The 20,403-nt window shown below is 34.6% G+C and overlaps 1 protein-coding gene across 15 annotated transcripts in view; it reads left to right on the plus strand.

Moving 5' to 3' along the window:
• CHD9 (chromodomain helicase DNA binding protein 9) overlaps positions 1–20,181 on the plus strand; it is a 210,194-nt gene extending 190,013 nt beyond the window's left edge. For 5 of the 15 annotated variants that reach the window (XM_072967360.1, XM_072967359.1, XM_072967361.1 and 2 more), the window contains 9 exons: positions 210–1,118; positions 2,054–2,217; positions 2,940–3,212; positions 4,053–4,221; positions 8,391–8,530; positions 8,848–9,069; positions 11,413–11,541; positions 14,621–14,725; positions 16,674–20,181. In XM_072967360.1, the coding sequence (XP_072823461.1) occupies positions 210–1,118; positions 2,054–2,217; positions 2,940–3,212; positions 4,053–4,221; positions 8,391–8,530; positions 8,848–9,069; positions 11,413–11,541; positions 14,621–14,725; positions 16,674–17,552 (2,990 nt within the window). In that variant the 3' untranslated portion in view covers positions 17,553–20,181. The remainder of the gene's footprint in view (positions 1–209; positions 1,119–2,053; positions 2,218–2,939; positions 3,213–4,052; positions 4,222–8,390; positions 8,531–8,847; positions 9,070–11,412; positions 11,542–14,620; positions 14,726–16,673) is intronic. The other 10 variants (XM_072967363.1, XM_072967362.1, XM_072967372.1 and 7 more) reach the window with 5 other exon arrangements.
• Positions 20,182–20,403: the final 222 nt, after the last annotated feature.

A 20,403-nucleotide genomic window follows, 5' to 3' on the forward strand; every position in this document is an offset into this window, starting at 1 on the left:
ACATGATTTTTAGCACTTCATATTTTTATTAAAGTATAGTTGATTTGCAATGTAGTACTTCTTTTTAAAACTTACATTTCTTCTCATTTAAAAATGTTAAATTATACAATGATACTGAGTAGAGGTATGTTTTAGAAGTTGCATTATTTGTTTTCAATATATAATGAAGTATTTTTGAGGATAATGTTTCTGCTCTTGTTTCAATGTAGAATTGGTGGATCCAAATATTTTTATCCAGCCAATCACAGAAGAACGTGCTTCTAGGACTTTGTATCGCATCGAACTTCTAAGGAAAGTAAGGGAACAGGCCCTCCGACATCCACAGCTGTTTGAACGCTTGAAGCTTTGCCATCCGAATCCAGACTTACCAGTCTGGTGGGAATGTGGCCCTCATGATAGGGACTTGCTCATTGGAGCTGCTAAACACGGGGTGAGCCGAACAGACTATCACATTCTTCGTGACCCTGAACTCTCATTTATGGCAGCTCAAAGGAACTACAGTCAAAGTAAGATGGCTCATTCGAGGACTTCTACCCCACTTTTACAGCAATACCAAGTAGCACTTTCTGCTTCTCCTCTTACCTCTCTACCTAGGCTCCTAGATCCTAAAGGTATTATTTTAGAGGATATGAAAGTTAAAAGTGAAAACCTTAAAGAGGAGCCTCAGTCTTCTGAAGAGGAATCTATGTCTTCTGAGGAAACCAGGACACTAATAAAGTCTGAGCCTGTGAGTCCAAAGAATGGTGTTTTATCCCAGGCTCCTGGAGACCAGAAATCTGGTGGAAAAAGTGAAACAGACAGACGCATGGTTGCAGCCAGAACAGAGCCTCTAACTCCAAACCCAGCTTCTAAGAAACAGCGAGTCCACAAAAGAGGATCAGAGTCTAGTTCTGATTCTGACTCTGATTCTGAGAGATCATCCTGTTCTTCCAGATCGTCTTCTTCCTCATCTTCCTCCTCCTCTTGTTCCCGCTCTCGATCAGGCTCTAGCTCTTCTTCTTCCTCCTCTTGTTCTTCAGCATCATCTTCATCCTCATCCTCGTCCTCCTCTTCCTCATCATCCTCTTCATCTTCGTCAGAAGAAAGTGACAGTGAAGAAGAGGAAGTCCAAAAGCGAGGTATATGCATAAAGTGCTTACTCTTTAAGACAACATTCCAAGGGAAAATGAATGGATTCAGATAATTTAAGCATTTTTAAAATTGTTAGCTTAAATTTTATGTGTACAAATTTTTCTCAGATCAGGGCTGTTGAAAAGGCAACTAGATTACTGTTTCATACTCTCTATTCATTCACAGTGCCAATTGGGTTAGTCAGGCAGAGGATTAGAGACTTTATGCCACAATTTTATGTCTTTGTGATTGCCTTAAATTTAGTGTTTTGTTTTTCCTGAAACAAGTTGATCAGTGAACAAATAAAGGTTATATTCTGTAACAGCTGCCAGTCAGACTTATAAGAGTATCAAAAGCCCTAGTTGGCCCTATTCAGAAAGATCTAAGATGGGAACCACAGCTTGTCAGTAGAGTAATGTTAGGTGGTCCTTCTCTGCAAATGTTCTACCAGCAGTCCAGCAGTTCAGGAGCAAGACAGTGAGTCAAAATCAGGTGGGCACAGGAGCCACTCTAGTACCCACAGGAGCAAGAGTCCCCTAGAAAAACTCCAAAGGCATGACTTTCTGGGTTACAAGGGGCATGCCCGATTATGAGGGTCCCCTCCTTATAGAATTACGTACTTGTGTCTTCCCAGTCCAGATATAGTTTATCAATCAGGAGTTTATGTATTTCCAGGGAAACAGAATTTAGAGAATTAACCAAGGGTCAGATTTTCATGCAGAAAGGAATGTTTTCTTAACCCTTTGTCTTTAAACTCCTTAAAGCCACTTATTATGCTTTTTTGTTTTAATTTTTTAAATAATGAGTTCTTTATTCTAGGTGAATTTTTTTTTTACTTCTAACTTTTCATTTTCAAATATATCTGAATAATTATATAAAATTTGAAGATTATATGTAAAATTGTGTTACGCCATCTTTTTGAAGCAGTTATAATTATTCTTAGCAGAAGGTGCCCCTCATGTGAAAGCCTATGATGAAGAAAGTGTTGCATCACTAAGCACTACCCAGGATGAGACCCAGGATAGTTTCCAGATGAACAATGGGACACCAGAGTCCGCTTACATCCTGCAAGGTGGATACATGCTGGCAGCTTCGTATTGGCCAAAGGTAAGTGAATAATTTCTTGCTGGAATAGGCCATTTTTTGAGTATTTTTCTGTATCACTTTAATGATAGAAATTCATATTATGTAGGGAAAAAATGATCACTATAAAATGTAGGATGACATTTGGTATTGGCATTAAAAGTATCAAATATTACTATCAAGTAAATTAGGTCTCCTTAAATGTATGTGTTTCTCAACATAACCTTAGACTATTTAGAGGAAAAGATAATGAATACTTAAGTTCACATACAAGTTAATATTCAAGTGCTTTTATAAGTCCTTTTAAGTGAGTCTCCTTGAAGAAATTGACCATAGCCAGTTGTGACCTAGAAAAAAAAGTTCTTTGAAGTACATGTACATGCAGTGGTAGAAGTTCAGATTGTATTAGTACAGTTCTTCCAGTATGTGACCAGACTAGTAGAAGAGTACTTAGGCTTGAGGAGTGAGGTTGGGAAATGAAGTGGAGAACTCTCTACTCTTCAGTATTCTTCTGAGTTGTTTGAAATCTTTACAATGAACCTCTATTGCTTTTGCAGTTATAAAAACAAAAGAATAGAAAAATATCTTTATCATATAATATTTTTGAATTTCACAAATGGGAATTTGTATGGAGTTGTAATATGAACATGAGAATATGTATGCATACCAAATACACAAATGGTGTTAAATCCCCAAAATTCTGGCTTAATTACTAAAATTACCCTTTGTTGTTCATACTTTCCCAGGATCGTGTGATGATCAACCGGTTGGACAGTATTTGTCAAACAGTTCTGAAAGGGAAGTGGCCTTCAGCTAGAAGAAGTTACGATGCCAATACAGTGGCTTCTTTCTATACCACAAAACTGCTGGACAGCTCTGGTGCAGCTTCAGAATACAGCGAGCCCAGCGTTCCCACTCCTCCAGGTGCTGGTGTTAAAGAAGAACATGATCAGTCAGCACAGATGTCAAAGGTGAAGAAGCATGTACGAGAAAAGGAGTTTACAGTGAAAATCAAAGACGTATGTTTATTTTTATTGCCCTAGGACCTGATTGCGATTGCGGTGTGCAGCATGCTTTTCCTGCAAATGGCTGCCTGCTCTTACTCTTACTTCCTTCACACACTTGTTTTCTGGTATTTGGATTGTTTTCTTTTTGATATCCAGGTTGTTAAACTTGAATATTCTACTAGAGGGATCATCATTAAATATGTTTTCTCTACCTGTACTTCTGAAAATAGTCCTTCTGCTGATCAAGATGCTTTCTTAAACAGAGGGATCATCATTAAATATGTTTTCTCTACCTGTACTTCTGAAAATAGTCCTTCTGCTGATCAAGATGCTTTCTTAAACAGTCTGACAGTTTCTTATTGTTTTGGTTCTTTTATATAATACTCAAATGGTATGTCAGTATACTTTCTGTTTTAAACATTTAGCATGCGCTATTGTCAGTAACATTTCGTTTTTCAGTATGATTTTTGAAGGTAAATTGATTACTCAGTGTCTAAAACATGGATAATGTCCTCTAAAATGTCATGTGAATAATGTACACAGAGACATATGTCCAAAGCTTGAAAGGGTTACAATGTACTAGTGACATGAAAAGCTTTGTTTTGCTCAGAAAAGTGTATATAGTACCTGGATTTTTTTTTTTCATTTAAGATAGAAATTTTAATATTTAATATTCATTATAAAAATTGATTAAATGTTTTTCTCCAATTGATTTATGAATAAGAAGAGAACTTGATTAATGTTCCAGGGTTTTTAACCTCACTTTTTCTAAGTAAGAAATTTCTCTTGATATACTGCAATGAGATTTTTTTTTTAATTGTTTCTTTCTTAATAATGGTGTTTATTTAACAGGAAGGTGGTTTGAAGTTGACATTTCAGAAGCAAGGGCTTGCTCAGAGAAGGCCATTGGACAGTGAGGATGGAGCCCTGGGGCAACAGCAGTACCTCACTCGACTCCGAGAGCTTCAAGGTGCGTCAGAGACCAGCCTCGCCAGTTTTCCAAAATCCATGCCAGTATCAGGTGAATATGCTAGTGACCATTGTCTCAACGTGAAATATTCCATCATTTACAAGTCCTCTTTTGCTTTCTCATGGGATACTTTCAAAAACAAGATTGTTACTACTTTAAAAAAAAAAAACCTCTTACTATTGGAAACACTAATTATCATGAAATTCCTTCTTATTTAGAAGCAAATTTTGCCCCCAATTGGTACTTCTCAATGATTATCTATCTTTAAAGGCAGCACAAAATTAACCTATTCGTATGTCTGCATGATAATCTCATCTTTTGAAAACAATTATCCTATCTCCCCTTGGGACTATATATTGTTCTAACATTTTGACAAAATTTGAATCAAGAAGTATTAAATACTGAATTGATGTCATGTGTTGTGTGCTCTGTAGGCACTGAGGAATTCATCCATAAGAAGTTGTTTTGTTTTGTTTATGTTGATCTAATTGTACTTTAATTTGTTCATGTCCCTCTTAAAGTATGCTGCCAATAATTGAGAGTTTTACTTAAGAGCGACTGAGTGTTAAAATATGTGGCACAACCTATTAATCTTAAAAAATGCAAATTCTCAAGTGAAGTAGATGAATGACTGGAGTTTCCTTTATACCTCTCATATACATAAGGCTGAGGACTCTATTTCAGTGTTCTATTAAATCCAGTTGCCATACAGCACTTGTAAACATTTTGAGACCTCTGTGTGTGGGCATAGTGTCTGACATTCCTAAAATTGAGGGAAATAATGCTTTATTATAGGTGTTAAATTGATCACTGTTTCCAGTTGCTGCTATTACCACATTTTAATTATAAATTATAATTAAATTATAAATTAGAGTCTTCAGCCTTACTTTGGTCTTTTATGGATTTTTTTAACCATTCAGTGGAATTCTCCAATTAATGGACTTCTAGACATGTATAAATGAGCCATACTTTTCTTACTGAAGTATAAATCCACCAAGTTGCACTTTACAATGACAGTGTTGTATTAAGGAGCCCTCTTTTTTTTCTTATGAGAAAATAGGAATAGGTGGGGAAGATAAGCTGCCAGGTTTTTGCCCAGCCTAAGTGGGGTTTAACACTACTGCTGCATGTACCTCGGTAATCCACTATAAAATGGGTTTGATACTTTTTTTATCTGAACATTTTATTGCTATTGCATCTGAAGATTGTACAGCCTTTGACTATAAGTAATTATTTGGTAAATAATACTGTTTTAATAGTATCAACAGTAATTGTAACAATAATTTGCAGCTATACAAAATACCAAAAAGTCTCAAACATTAAAACTACATAAGGATTATCTATGCATTATATCTCATCTATCTTAATAATTGCAAATGGGAAATCTAGCACTGTCTTCGTACATTGACTCTTAGGAAGTCTGTCGACATTTTAGAACCTTACTTTTTTGTTTGTGAAATGAAGGATTGGGGTCAGGGAAGAGGTAGCATTGTTAAGTGGATTAGATAATGTATGTAAAATGGCCAGTATGGAACTTGGCACATACTTAGATGCTAACGAGATGTTAAAATTAAGTTTTAGAGGTTGATGCTGAACAAATTCTATTCTAGTTCCTCATATTCCAAAGCCTAAGCCCTTTTTATGTTTATGTGGGTACCCCCTGAATTTTATTTAAAAACTTTGAGTAAAAGATACATCATATAATGTAAATTAATTAATGAAAGACAGTAAAATAGTATAAATTATAACAAGAGAACAAAACTAAAGAGCCTATTCCAGAAACCACCTGGAATAGTAAACAAAGGATGGTAGAGCCAGACAGCCTGGAGTTGAAGTCTGTCACTTACTAGCTGTTGTGACATTGGGCCAGTGATGTTATGTTTCTGATCGCATTTATAAAGTGGGCTTAGCTGGGAGGATATAGCTCAGTGGTAGAGCACGTGCTTAGCATGTACAAGGTCCTAGGTTCAATCCCCAGTACCTCCATTAACAGTCAGTCAGTCAATCAATCAATCCTAACTCCCCCCTCCAAAAAATAAAGTGGGCTTAATACCTTTGCTTGTTTTGTTTTTGGTAATTCAAGAAAACATTTATAAAACCTTAATTCAGTGTCTGTCACCTAGTAGGCACTTAGTAGAAAGAAGCTATTTTTAATATTGTTATAATTACATCTAAGATAAAGACAACATAGACTTTATAGAGTAGGGTAGGTTAAATTTTCCATTTTGAATTCTAGCTTTAAAAAATCAGTAATGTTTATAAAAATCACTTTCAGAAATAAGTCTGGGTAGCTGGGTATTTTGTTGTTGTTTTGTTGTTTTAAATTAAAAAAGAAGTCCAGGTAGTATATAGTTGTCCAAATAGATCATGTTTATAATAAAATAGCCAAATAGGTTTTGTTTATAAATGTATGCTTTGGTGCGTATACGGATGTTTTTTCATAGACAGTTAGTTACATTAAGTAACTTAACATAGCACTGAGATAACAGTAAAGGGAAAGTAAAAGAAACATAAGACAGTCTCTGCCTTTCTGTAGCTTGGTAGACTAGAACTACATGTTAAAATATTAGATAATGCATTAGAAACAAGATATGTCTTGTGACAAAGAGCATTATAGTTAATAACTTTTGGAAGAGAAGTGACTGCAGTCTAGAGACTTAGGCAGAGTCCTGCGGAAGAGGCAGAACTGAACAGAATTTATAAGAGGAAAATTAAATAATGATCTTTCTGGAAATGACATTGAGAGAGAATCAGGGAGTAGCATGAACCAGAGACTTGATGTCAGGAAAATAATATGGTTTTGGGATAAGACTGACCTAGCTACTGTGTAAATTGTTACTAGACAGATATGTGAATAAAATCAGAGCCTACTTAGGAAGGGTGAATCTAAATTATGGACAACATCAAAATTTGAGCTGGGACAGGAATTGGAGTTCTTAGTCATGCAGGCATGAGGTTGATGTAAGGCATTTCATTCATACTTGAATAGGAAGCCATGTGAAGTTCTTATGAAACAGAATAGTACTTTTAAAAGTAGTACTTTAGGAAACTTACTCTGTTATTACAGTTAAACTATAGTGAAAGTATTTTTAAATCATATTTATAATATTTTGTTAATCTGATTATAATGAAATAATGAAAGCTTTTTATGTAATGTTATGTCATTCGTAAGTGCTTTCATATGCAAAAATGGTTTTTAATCATTTAGTTATTCTTTACCATATGAATTAAGGTACTTTTTGAAACTGAGATTTGAGGAGAATGACTTCCATAAGGTTCCACAGCCAGGCAAAAGGAAATGTCTTTCAGGGATACACAGCACTTGCTCAAAAAATTCTCCTTGAATGGTTGAAAATGTATTTCTTGCTACAAACTGTGAATCATTTTAAGCAAACATCTCAGTCTTAATAATATTTTCTTTTATAAGAGTACTCTAGATTTATGTACTCTTTAAAGACAGGAACTGTATCTTATTCATCTCTGAGTCATCATAGTGCTTGTACATAGCTGTTTGATAAATATATATTTATGAGAGGGATGACTGTATGCATGAAACTGTTTCATTCATACCTCTTAAAACATACATTTTTTATTGAGTGCCTACTGAAATGAGGAGTGAAAAAGGTCAGTTTAATTTGGCAAGAAACAGTAGTGATCATAAAGAAAATACCCTAAGTAGGCTAGTACAGGATAGACTATTGGAAATTGAGGACTGAGTTCATCGTGAGGAAGGAGTGCAGTAGGGACCGACTTTTCAGAAGTTTTGAAGGTTATGAAAAAGCTGAAAGAGGTTTATTTTTTGAGTTGGGCCATGTTTTTAAGTTAAGAAGAATCTAATGTAGAATGAGATATTTTGGCACAAAAAAACAATGATAGATGATAAAACAAGCTTTTAGAAATAGTAGGAATTAATGGATTCAAATAAAGGGGACAGGTTTGTCTTGTACATAAGAAAGGCATGGTTCTTCCTATAAAGGGGGAAGGAAGAAGAGATGTATGAATATCAAGGGGATAATATTGAGGAGACAAATCAAAACTTGAAAGAGGCCTAGATAACAATTCTTCCAGTTTTTGAATGAGAAATGGGGCAGTATTTTTAATTCAAGAATTGCTTGGTTTAGGATATGGAAAATAACTAAAATATCTATATATTCAGAAAATGATTACTTTTAATTTAAGAACTAGATTTGTATCACTCTTTTGCTTTTTTAATTTGTTAGGTACTCCCATTCAATCAACCCTTGGTGCCAATGGAGTTATATTAGACAACCAGCCTATAGTCAAAAAAAGGCGGGGAAGGAGGAAGAATGTAGAAGGTGTTGACATCCTCTTTTTTAACAGAAATAAACCACCTAATAATGTAAGTAAAGTAATGTTTAATAACTATTGACCCTTGAGTCCAAAATTCAATCCTAGTAAATTCACATGTTGCTGTTTTGTGAATGTTTTATGGAATAAATAAAGATAACTAGGACATTAGGAGTACGCTGTATAGTTTTAGATTGTATCTCAGCAGTCCACACTGGCGAAGATTCATGAATATTTTAAACTTGAAAGATTTAGCAGAATTTTGAACAACTTTTTTTTTTTCTCTTCAAGAAGAATTCCTTCAGTGGACCAAAGTCAGAATTCTGATGACGTACAGAAATAAGATTTTCATTTGATGTTTTTCTACAGGTTACTTTAGGCTTAACCACCTCACAGATTTCTGCAGGGATAAATCCAACACTGTCCTATAGTCAACCTCAAGGAATTCCTGATACAGAAAGTCCAGTTCCAGTTATTAATCTTAAAGATGGGACAAGACTTGCAGGCGATGATGCACCGAAGAGAAAGGATTTGGAAAAATGGCTTAAGGAGCACCCAGGTTATGTGGAAGATTTAGGAGCTTTTATTCCTGTAGGTGATACCTTACAGATCTTGGTATATTTTGTTTCTGTTAGTTATCAAACCTATAATGATGAAGCATAAATTCTCACCCACTTACGCTAAATATGTGTTCTGCCCAAGATTTAGGAAAATTAGTAGGGAAAAAATGACCATCTTTCCCATGATACTATACAATGTAATTTTTCATTTTTCCATTCCACATTCAACAAGTGTTTAGATAATAAAAATCACTTCTCATATACAGAGTACTAAGTTGGACCCAGTGAAGTTTGTAAAGGCATACAACTTCCAGTCCTTTCCCTCAAGAAGTTAATTTTAAAATAATAAAAAATAATCATAGTAAACATTTATTGAGACTTAGCTGTGTGTCTGGCATTATATTTAGCACTTAGCATGCATTATCTCATTAAACACCCTCCAACTTTATCAGAATGGCATTATTAAAACTTTATTGATAAAGAAATAGAAACACTGAAATTTTAAGTAAATAGTGCATCCCTGTAACTACTTAACATATTAGAAAATAACATCATTTATTCAGTCAGCAAATTTTTATTGAGTGACTACTGTGTGCTAGTTATGATTTTGAGGGACTTAGGATAAAACAGTGAGTAGTATAAAGTTCTTGCCCTCAAGGCAATTAACTATAGTCTCTGAGGATTCTCATACCTTTCTCTTACCACTGCAAATCTTTATTTTTTTTTTAGCTCATAGCCATTCATTATTTTCACTGCAAATAAACCTTTTATCATACTGTTGTAAGATTTTAAAGCATTTTTACAAGCAGCATTTGTTGCAGTAAAGAATACAAGGTAATGATTGGTATGATTTCCCAAGGACACTTTACATTAATGGTGTCTTGGATCTGACACTCTAATCTGGTGTCTCTACAACTAAATAATTATAACATGGTATATATACTATACCAGTGGTACATATAAAGTGCCATGGAAGCAGATAAAAGAGTAACTTCTCTGCCCAGGCAGAGTAAAGTATCTGGAGAATGGTAGAAAGAAAACAGAGCTGACATATGACTGGTGAGTGATAAAATAATAAGTAGGCATTTGACTAGGTTCACACAGGAGGAGGATATTCTAGGCATTATAGAACAATTATGAAGAGAGCTGAAACAGGATAGGACTTCAGGGTATGTTCATAAAACAGTGACTCGTCTGATATTCCAGATTATGTGAGGGAGCAAGTGGAATAATAGTAATTGGATAGAAAATGTGAATTCTATCCAGCCTGTGATGGGACTGGTATGCCATGCTGAAGAGTTTGAGTTTTAGTCTCTTAGAATTTCTAATTGCTTGGAAATGACTGCAAACATCAAGCCCTGCTTTGTTAACAGTTGTTAACAGAGGTGAGCAGCATGGAATGATGGAAAGAGTTTTTATTGCCACAAATTGCCACTTGTTAGCTGCATGACCTTGAGGAAGATAGCCTCTGTGAGCCTTGATTCCCATTTGTAAAATAAGCATAACATCTTTGAGCTTCGTGAGGATTAAGTGAGAAGAGATAAGAAAGTCCATTAGTGAGATGAGAAATGAAAGCCACTAGCACAAAAACAGTGTCCAAGCACTGAGAAAATCTGATGTTTCAGGTGCAATTCATCAGGAGAAAACATAAAGAGGAAACTGCTCCACCATTATTGGTAACTTCTTCAAGTAACACTCTGGGAATACAGTGATCTTTGAGGGCATTTAGGGAAAGAATTAGCAATGTCCTCCTCATTTCAGGAGCCTACTTTCATAGAGAATAATATTGATCATTATGATGGCCTCGAATAATTGTTTAAATATGTAATTTGAGGAAAAGATTTATGCAACACTAAGAAGTCTTATTCAACATTTTTATTGTTACATGTAAAAATATTTAAATGTTTTTGAAGTATAACTAAAGGGTAAATTCTTCAATATTATATATATATGTTATATATTGAAGGTATGTGATATAGTATATATAAGATCTGTATCTTCAATATATAGTAAACAGTTGACCCTTGAACAATGTAGGGGTTAGAGGTGTAGATGCACACCTCCCCCCCACAGCTGAAAATTTGAGTGTAACTTTACAGTTGGCCCTCCATGTCCTCGGTTCCACTTCCTCAGATTCAACCAACCATGGATCATATAGTACTGTAGTGTGTATTTGTTGAAAAAAAAATCCACATGTAAGTGGACTTGTACAGTTCAAACCCATGTAGTTCCAGGCTCAACTGTATTATATAATATATATCTTATATAGTACATATATCTTCAATTTTATAGGACTAAATTACATAGATCAGCTTATTTGTACTGTTTATACAGTTAAAGATTATAAAACTATTTTCTTGTCTATATATTTTAGCGAATGCAGCTCCATGAGGGGAGACCCAAACAAAAAAGGCATCGTTGCAGAAATCCCAATAAACTAGATGTTAATAGTCTCACTGGGGAAGAACGTGTTCAGCTGATTAACAGAAGAAATGCCAGAAAGGTGTTTATATATTTGTTGTTTATTTTTCGTGTTGATTCACCATTTGAGATCTCTAGAACACTATTTCATTATGCAGTATTTCCTAGCAGACCTGGAAATGGGTTAAATCTGGTAGATTTGTGGGAAAAGACATGGACTACAATTTTATACAGTCTAATTTCAAATCCCAATTTTTTGGCTAAGCTGTTGAATGAAATACACAGTCACTTTACACATCTGTGCATAAGCAGTAGCACTGCACAGGGGCACTATATCTGAGTGATTCTTAAGCAGTGATTCTTAAGAGGGGGCAACTTTGTCTTCCAGGGGACATTTGGCAATGTCTGGAGACATACTGGGTAGTCACAACTCTGGAGTGGGGAGGTGGGTGTTGGGGAGGTGCTGAACAGGGGAAGGATGCTATTGGCATCTCGTGGGTAGAGGCCTGGAATGCTGCTGAACTCTCCTTTCAGCACCCAGGACAACCCTCACACCACCAATCCAAAATGTCTGTAGTGCAAAGGTTGAGAAACCCTGTTGAAAGGGGATACTATTCTCATCATATCCATCATAGATTTATCTGTTTATCATGTAATTTTCTATCATTTGGCCATAAAGTGTTCTGTCAAAATCGGCATACATAATTTCGGATAGATGGAAATAAAATGTCTTAAACAAAGGTACCTTATAGACTAATGGGAACCCCTGTGCTATCTTCTCTCTTTTTCTTCCTTTTTTAAAAAATTATATAATTATTTTTGTGAGAAGGAGGTCATTAGGTCCATTGATTTATTTATTATTAGGTTTTAGTTTTCTTTTTTTTAATGGAGGTACTGGGGATTGAACCCAGGACCTCATACATGCTAAGCATGTGCTCTACCGCTGAGCTATACCCCCCTCTCTGTATCTTTTTGCTTTGTTGATTCGTGAACGGTTAGTCAGGTTTTTCCGAAGTCTTAAATCTGAACCAAATGTTTGTTTCCCCAAATTGTTTCTGTTTTATATTTGGATTGGTATGTCTCTTTTACCTCACAAAGTAAATGGTAGAACACTTGTGGTACCCTTTTGTAAGTTTATAGCTTTGACATTTTTATTCTGTTTTTTTAATTCTGATGAGCAAGCAACAAAATAAATAAGAAATTAAAAATGGCCTCAGAGTAAGAATAGCAACTTTCTCATTGAGTTCCTTCACTCACAAATTAGATTACCCTAGGTCATGTTAATTCCCTAGTTCTGCTTTGCTCTATGTTAAATGACCTCACTGCTAGTATAAAAATACATAAAATCATTTGAACTCCTCAGAAGAAATACTGAAATTGGAAGAAAACTATTTTAATAATAACAATTATCTTAATATTACTGTATGCATTAACTCATTAAAATTGATACTAATTTTTTCCCCAATTTTGTAGAGATAACTGATTCATCTTTTGTTAGTGCATTAAAGTGATGTCATAAATGTATTTGGGCAAGAATAATGACATATTAGTCACATTTTACTTAATTTTGTGCTTGCATAGATTTTCTTAAAAATCTTTGTACTCCACTTCATCTTATAACAAAAATTAGCATTTGTCTTAGTTTTAATGAAATGAAACAGTTTTTCATTTTTACTTGTAAAGTTTAATATTAAACACTCTAAATTTTATTTTCAATTGTTTTAACCTGATAAAAGGTCTGTTCATTTCCCTTAGTTTGTAGAGTTCTTTATTGTTCTGAGTTTCTAGAGTACAGGCTTGAGGACTGATGAGTTACTAAGGAAAAGAATATGCCTGCTGAACCTCTGTAAACCACACAGAGAGCCTCCAATTTAAATTGGAGCTTAAAGAAGGGGATAATAAAAAAGAGATGGCAATAGAAACTTGAGAGGCTAAGAAAAGACTAAAGGAAATACTAGATGAGAATACCTGTAGATGTAACTGTCCATATTAAATCCTGTCTATATCCTAACAAGATACAGTATGTATTTATTCATAAAGGTGTAGAAGAAGGAATTATTCAAGAAATTTCTTTAAATTCTAAAGGAACGTTAAATTGGCAGGTCCAGATCATTTAAAGTTAAATCATTTAAAAGGATATGTAACCTGTTGAGAGTGCTTTTTCCAGAGAACTGGGCTGTTCTTGCAGCTCAGCTTTCCACCTCCCTGCACAATGCTGGCAACAACATACTTCTGATTCAGCCCTTCCACTTAGCTGTAAAAATGCATTAATCAGAACGACCTGGCATCTTCCTAAGCAAGACTTTCAATGGGACCCAGTATGCTTCACTTCATGCAGAAGTTTTCTTGAGCATCTAAAAACAGATGGCTGAAGTATCCTTCCACACAGTCAGACTAGGCGGTAGCAGGAGAATAAAAACTCTTTCTACCCTCCAAAAAAAGTATTATCATACTTTTAGGGTATCAGTTTACATAATAGATAAGCACCATGGGTTTTTGAGACCTGAGTTTGAAAGCCATAACACTTACTAGCTAGTTTTGGGCAACTTTTATAACTTCTCTGAGGCTTAGTTCCTTCATTTGAAAAGCAGAAATAATATATTTCAAAAGGATGTAGTGAGTACTAAAATAAATTACATACTTAAAGTCTATAGCATAAGACTTGGCATATAATAGTAATACTTTTATTTATTATGTGCCAGACTCTATGCTAAAGTACTTGAATTATTTTATCTTCATAAAACCCTATGAGGGAGGTATTACTGTTATCCCCATTTTGCAGATGATAAAACTGAGGTCCAGAGAGATTTACTGATTTGCCTGAGTTCATGTAGTTGGTAAGTCTGACTCCAAAGGGTATACTCTTAACAAGGCTACACTGCCTATCCTGCATAGTAATCGCACAGTAAATTGTAGTTATTTTACTCCAGCAACCCTTCTTAAAACATTTAAAATTTACATTAGCACATGTTTATATAGTATATTAGTAGTTCTTATGGGTTGTGGTAGTCTTTTTTAATGTAATAAAGATTGTCAGAGGTGGTTCACAGAATAAGGGTATTTTAAAGAAATAAACTCTGTACAGCAGATAATAAAACCAAGAAATACCTCCATGGTTAATAGTACTTTTAAGTGTCTAAGAATTGGTTTTTCATTTATAGGTTGGAGGTGCATTTGCTCCCCCTTTGAAGGATTTATGTCGATTCCTGAAAGAAAATTCAGAATATGGAGTAGCTCCTGAATGGGGAGATGTTGTTAAGCAGTCTGTGAGTATTTCATAAATATTAATTCATACATCATTTTAAAAATTAGATGCCATTTAAAGATATCTTAGATTAAATTTTAAGTTAAGAATTAACAAAATATTTCACAAACATGTGACAGTGTTTTTAAGTTCATAATTTTTATTTTGCAGAATACGCTACAAATTTCTCAGATGCTTGTTGAGGTAGAATGCAGAATCAGTATGTTACTGATCTGTGTTTAACTTCTAAGATACTATTTGAGCAATGCCACAACGAATATGGGGGAAAGCTATGTATATAAGGTTATTCATCATAGTAGAGTAATAAAAAATTGGGAATATACTAATGGTCCATCAGTATATTGGAAAACTATGCAACTATTTTAAAAAATTGTATCTTAGAAGAACCTCTGAAGACAAGGGAGAAGCAAGTTCACAGTATCATTAAATGAGGTAGTAGTTAAGTTCTTGGAGTAGCAAAGCCTAACCCTGTGGTAAATGCTAAGTAAATAATAGCCCTTATGTCTGCAGGTGTCCAAATGAAAAAGACAGGCAATAAACCCACATTCAGTATGATTTTTTTTTTAATTTTAGAAAGGGAATTGTGAAGAATTGGAAAAACCTGTATGTATGCACAAGGGGAAATGGAAGCACACATCCTGAAACGTTAGCAATGGTTATCTCTGAACAGCGAAACTGTGGATGATTTTTTTCTTTGGTTTTTTTTTTGTTGTTGTTGTCATGTTTTCTGCAGTGAACCCTTATGCTTTTGTAAGGAGAACAAATAAGTTGATCAGTTCAGAACAAAATTTAAAAATAGTCCCATGAGAGTCTTTTAAACTACTGTCTAGAGCTTCATTGTCACAAACAGTAGCCATCAGACACATGTGGCTATTGAGCACTTGAAATGTGGCTAGTCTGAATTAGGCTGCGTTGTAAGTGTGAAATACTGATTTTGGATTTTGAAGATGTAGTTTAGAAAAAAGAATATAAAATAGCTCAATAATTTTCATAGACTATATTGCTAAAATTCATGTCATATATTTCTACTTTACCTTTTTATTGTGGCTACTAGAAAATTTTAAATTATATTATATACGGCTTACATTATTTCTTTTGGACAGTGGTGGTCTAGAGGTTCTAAACTCCTAAAACTTCTAGGAGTTTTTTTTCTTTTTCCCTTCCTTCCTTCCTTCCTTCCTTCCTTCCTTCCTTCCTTCCTTTCTTTCTTTCTTTCTTTCCTTCTTTCTTTCTTTCTTTCTTCTTTCTTTTCCTTCTTTCCTTCTTTCTTTCCTTCTTTCTTTCCTTCTTTCTTTCTTTCTCTTTCTTTCTTTTTTATTTTCTTTTCTTTTTTTTAATAACTTCTGAAGTTTTGAGCCCCAGAAAATTATAGGAGAATTACAAGGAAATATCATAGGTTGCTCTTCATTGTCGTGGACTAGGTGCTTCCCGGTCTACAGGTGCTATTGCTATTCTGAGCCAAGTGATTTTTTTCCCCTTGTTGAGTATCTTTTTCAGCTTGGCTTTGTCTCCTTTATTCCCAATGTGATAGTCAAGAGTCATATGAAGCATCTCATTTTAACCTTTACTTACTTATTTCCTTATTGGTCTTCCAGATTAGAAAAGGGGTACTTCTTTAGTCTTTTAGAGCAATTGGTGAGGGCAGCCCTCATGAAAAAAAGTCTTTTTGGATCTTCTGTTTTCCAGAACTGTTCTACAGACTTATGCCTCACATTTTTAAAGAGGGCCAGAGGCCGCTTTCTTCTCTCATGATAAAATGAGAAGTGGAAGAGCGTTTCAAGCCACTTCTTACAATATGACAAAATCAGATTATCTCTGTCATGACTGGTTATGTTTTATCAATACAGAACAAGTTTATGAGTAATTGCCTATTTTAATAGCTTATTTGTATCGCAAGTTAATAGCTATTGATTTTAAAATGGCTGTTATTGATGGATTTTTTCTTTTAGGGATTTCTTCCAGAAAGCATGTATGAACGTATTCTCACTGGTCCCGTTGTGAGAGAGGAAGTAAGCAGGCGAGGGAGACGGCCTAAAAGTGGAATTGCGAAGGCCACAGCAGCAGCAGCAGCTGCAACTGCCACCAGTATTTCAGGCAATCCTTTGTTAGCCAATGGATTACTTCCAGGTGTGGACCTCCCAACTCTTCAGGCCTTACAACAAAACCTACAAAACCTGCAGTCGCTGCAAGTAACCGCAGGGCTGATGGGAATGCCTGCCGGCCTTTCTTCTGGAGGAGAAGCTAAAAACGTGGCCGCCATGTTCCCCATGCTGCTGTCAGGAATGACAGGATTGCCAAATCTGTTGGGCATGGGGGGACTCCTGACAAAGCCTACAGAATCTGGAACAGAAGAAAAAAAGGGAAATGACTCTAAGGAGCTAGAAGGAAAAAAAGAAAGGACAGAGAGCCAAAATTCAGAAAATGGTGGAGAAAACTCTGTGTCAAGTTCTCCTTCAACATCCTCTACTGCTGCATTAAATACAGCTGCAGCTGCCAACCCGTTAGCTCTTAACCCACTATTACTATCTAATATACTTTATCCAGGGATGCTTCTCACTCCAGGCCTTAATCTTCATATTCCAACTTTGTCCCAGTCCAATACTTTTGATGTACAGAAAAACAAAAACAGTGACTTAGGCTCATCTAAGTCTGTAGAAGTAAAGGAAGAAGATTCCAGAGTTAGAGATCAGGAAGACAAAGGGGGAACTGAACCAAGTCCTCTCAATGAAAACAGCACAGATGAGGGTTCAGAGAAAGCCGATGCTTCATCTGGATCTGATAGTACAGCATCATCGTCCGAGGATTCAGATTCTAGTAATGAAGACTGATTCCCAGACTGCACTTAAATTATGAACTGGTTTTGGATTTTTTTTCTTTAATTATTAATTGTAAATATCCCAGTGTTGAGTGCATCAATAACTTACTGACAGAACATTTCAGTTATTTGTTTAGAAGTACAAACTGCTTTCAGAGACATTTTGCATGTAGTATTTCTTAAGATTCATAAGTTTCTGAACTCGTATGTACTATCAGATACATAAAGGTGTAAAATTACAACAAAAGGCATTATAATTTTGTTGGGGTTTAATTTTATGAAAATTATGCTCAATAAGAGTTGTATATTTAATATATTTGCAGTGAACACAGAATACTTTATGCATATTACTGATTTAATTTGAATATAGTTTTACAGCCTCCTTGACACCTATAATTTACAGATCAAAACTCAGCAATAATTTGGGCAGCTAATGAATGTCATGAAAGCTGTAGAATCTACATCACCATCCATTGCTTTAATTACATGAAAATGCTCTAGTGTTGTGATGCACTGCTGATGTTTCCAATTCAGGTACAAGTGTGTTTTAAAGAAGAAATAAGTTTCCCAATCAGCCAATTTAACTGGCTACCTGTTACCTCAGCTGAGTTAGTTTAGGAAGTTTACATTCGTTTCTAATTCTATACTTGTTTTCAGGGGTTTTTTAAATACATCCTATATATCATGTTAATCTGGCAAGAAATATGACTTGCTTTTTGCTGAGCTTAACTCTAAAGTCAGTAAAATTAAGTCACAAAAATCCTGTGTCATGTGACTTTGGCACCCTCCAGACATACTTAGTTTTAACTTTTCAAAGTTTGGCCTCCTATTAGAAATAATTATGTCTCAGATGAGTAATGTCTGTTTTCCAGGGTTCAGAAAAGGCAAACTCATGAAATGCCACTGAAAAGAACTTTCAACACAGCATACTTCATGTAAAAGAAATTGTTTGTTTGCTTTATTTGTGTAGATTTCTATTTGTGTTTTATGTCATGGAAATATTCCAAAATTAACAGATAATAATGGTAAAGTAATATGCAGATAGTCTCAATTCATTTTGAGTTTTTAGGTGTAAGCAGACTAAATGTTGCCCAGAATCAGTGTTGGGTTATCAGTTTATATTAAATATACTGAGTTGCCCATTTTGAAAATGCACTTTGAATAATCTCAAAAATATATACATTATACCTGTAAACCACAAAAAAATGAAGCCCAAGGCTTCTGATCAATTTCTTAGAACCCTTTACCATGTAAAACTTGTCTACTAATTGATTTGTGATACAATTTCTCCTGCTAAAGTTGCTATTATTCTGACAAGGTAGAGGTCCAGGTTCACCTTCATATACATTTAAAACAATTAGAACTGAATTGGACATAAAATAGCATTTACATCCTAAGGAGAGATAAGCATTAGTGTTTTTCTGGTACTTGAATAAGTCAGTGATCAAGTTTGCTAGGGGATACATTTAGGAGGGAAAAGTACCTCACTTCTCTCCCACAGAAAAAATAACTTTCAGTATGTTTTGATAGAACTCTGTTGCTTTGTCATGAATTAAGCAATTATATTGGATTTTCCGAGATCTTTACCAGTAAATTATGTTTCTGTATGTAAAATAACTAACCCCTTATTAGAGAGAGACAGTGTTATATGTATTTACAAAATTACAAAAGTTCCATTGGGATTGTATTAATTTTTGTATTTTCCCAAAATAGTACTTTGAATCGATAGTCCTTTATGCAATGTCTTAGCAATAGTCACTATAATGCCCATCCAGGAGAAGTGGGTAGTAATTCTTCATCATGAAAATGATATATTACATACTTAGTATCTTCCCTCTGCAGTATTGCACTTTTGTTTCACTAGAACACACCTATGAGATAGCCAAAGTTTTTCAAACACAGTTAACTTAGTTTGCTGGTGGAGTATTTCAACACCATCTGTATTTCCCTTCTCCCTCTAGTTCTGCCCACATGATCTTCACTCCTTTCTGTCTCCAATTTGAAATAAAAGGGGGGTGGGGGTGGGAAGCCCTAGATCTTGTCACTAAAATCTAATTTATATCAAATTTATGAGATGAAGTATTTTCCTAATTATGATCAAATGAATTTGGTTAACATCTTAGTGATTCTCTTTCTATGTAATAAGGCAATTGCAGTTTTCTAAGCATTAAAGCTAATATTAACCTTAAACATTCTCTTGGGTTTCAAGATACTTCTATCTAGTACTGACTGGGAAAAAGTTGTCCAGCCATCAGCTTAAAAAAAAAACACATGCAAACATGGTTGTGTAAAGTTAAGGGTTATAAGAAGACAAAAAAAAAAATCAGTAGAATTACATAATACTAAAGTTGCAGTTGAAAGGATATCCAAGTATGTGTTGGTAGTTACTAAAAGAATTATAGCTGTTATTGCCTTGTATTTATAGCCCTTGTTTCAGGTTTCATGATTCAAGTCTTAGTCCAATTTTTCTTTTGGACATTTGCAATATTTACCAGTTGTGTTTTGTGTAGTCTGAATTTGCTTTCTGTAGTTGAGCAAACGTCTTAAAAAGTCATTTGTAATTTATTAAATTACTTTCTATGATGTTCTATAGAGCAAATGGAAGTTTAATTATTTTTTATTAAACATATTCTTTGACTACCCATGATGTCAGCCTCTGTACATGACAATACTTTTTTATTTTTATATATAATTTATCTTACTCCAGTTATGAAAGAAACCATAGTCATCAATCTTTAAAAGGAAAGTATGCATTGGAAGAATTAAAAGACAGAAATTGGCTATAATTATATCCACAGTATCATTGTTTCCTTAAGTTTTCTTACCCTGGACCTTTAAAAAAATTCAGAAAGATACAGAGATAT

Source organism: Vicugna pacos, chromosome 9 (assembly GCF_048564905.1).
Source record: "Vicugna pacos chromosome 9, VicPac4, whole genome shotgun sequence".
NCBI lineage: Eukaryota > Metazoa > Chordata > Mammalia > Artiodactyla > Camelidae > Vicugna > Vicugna pacos.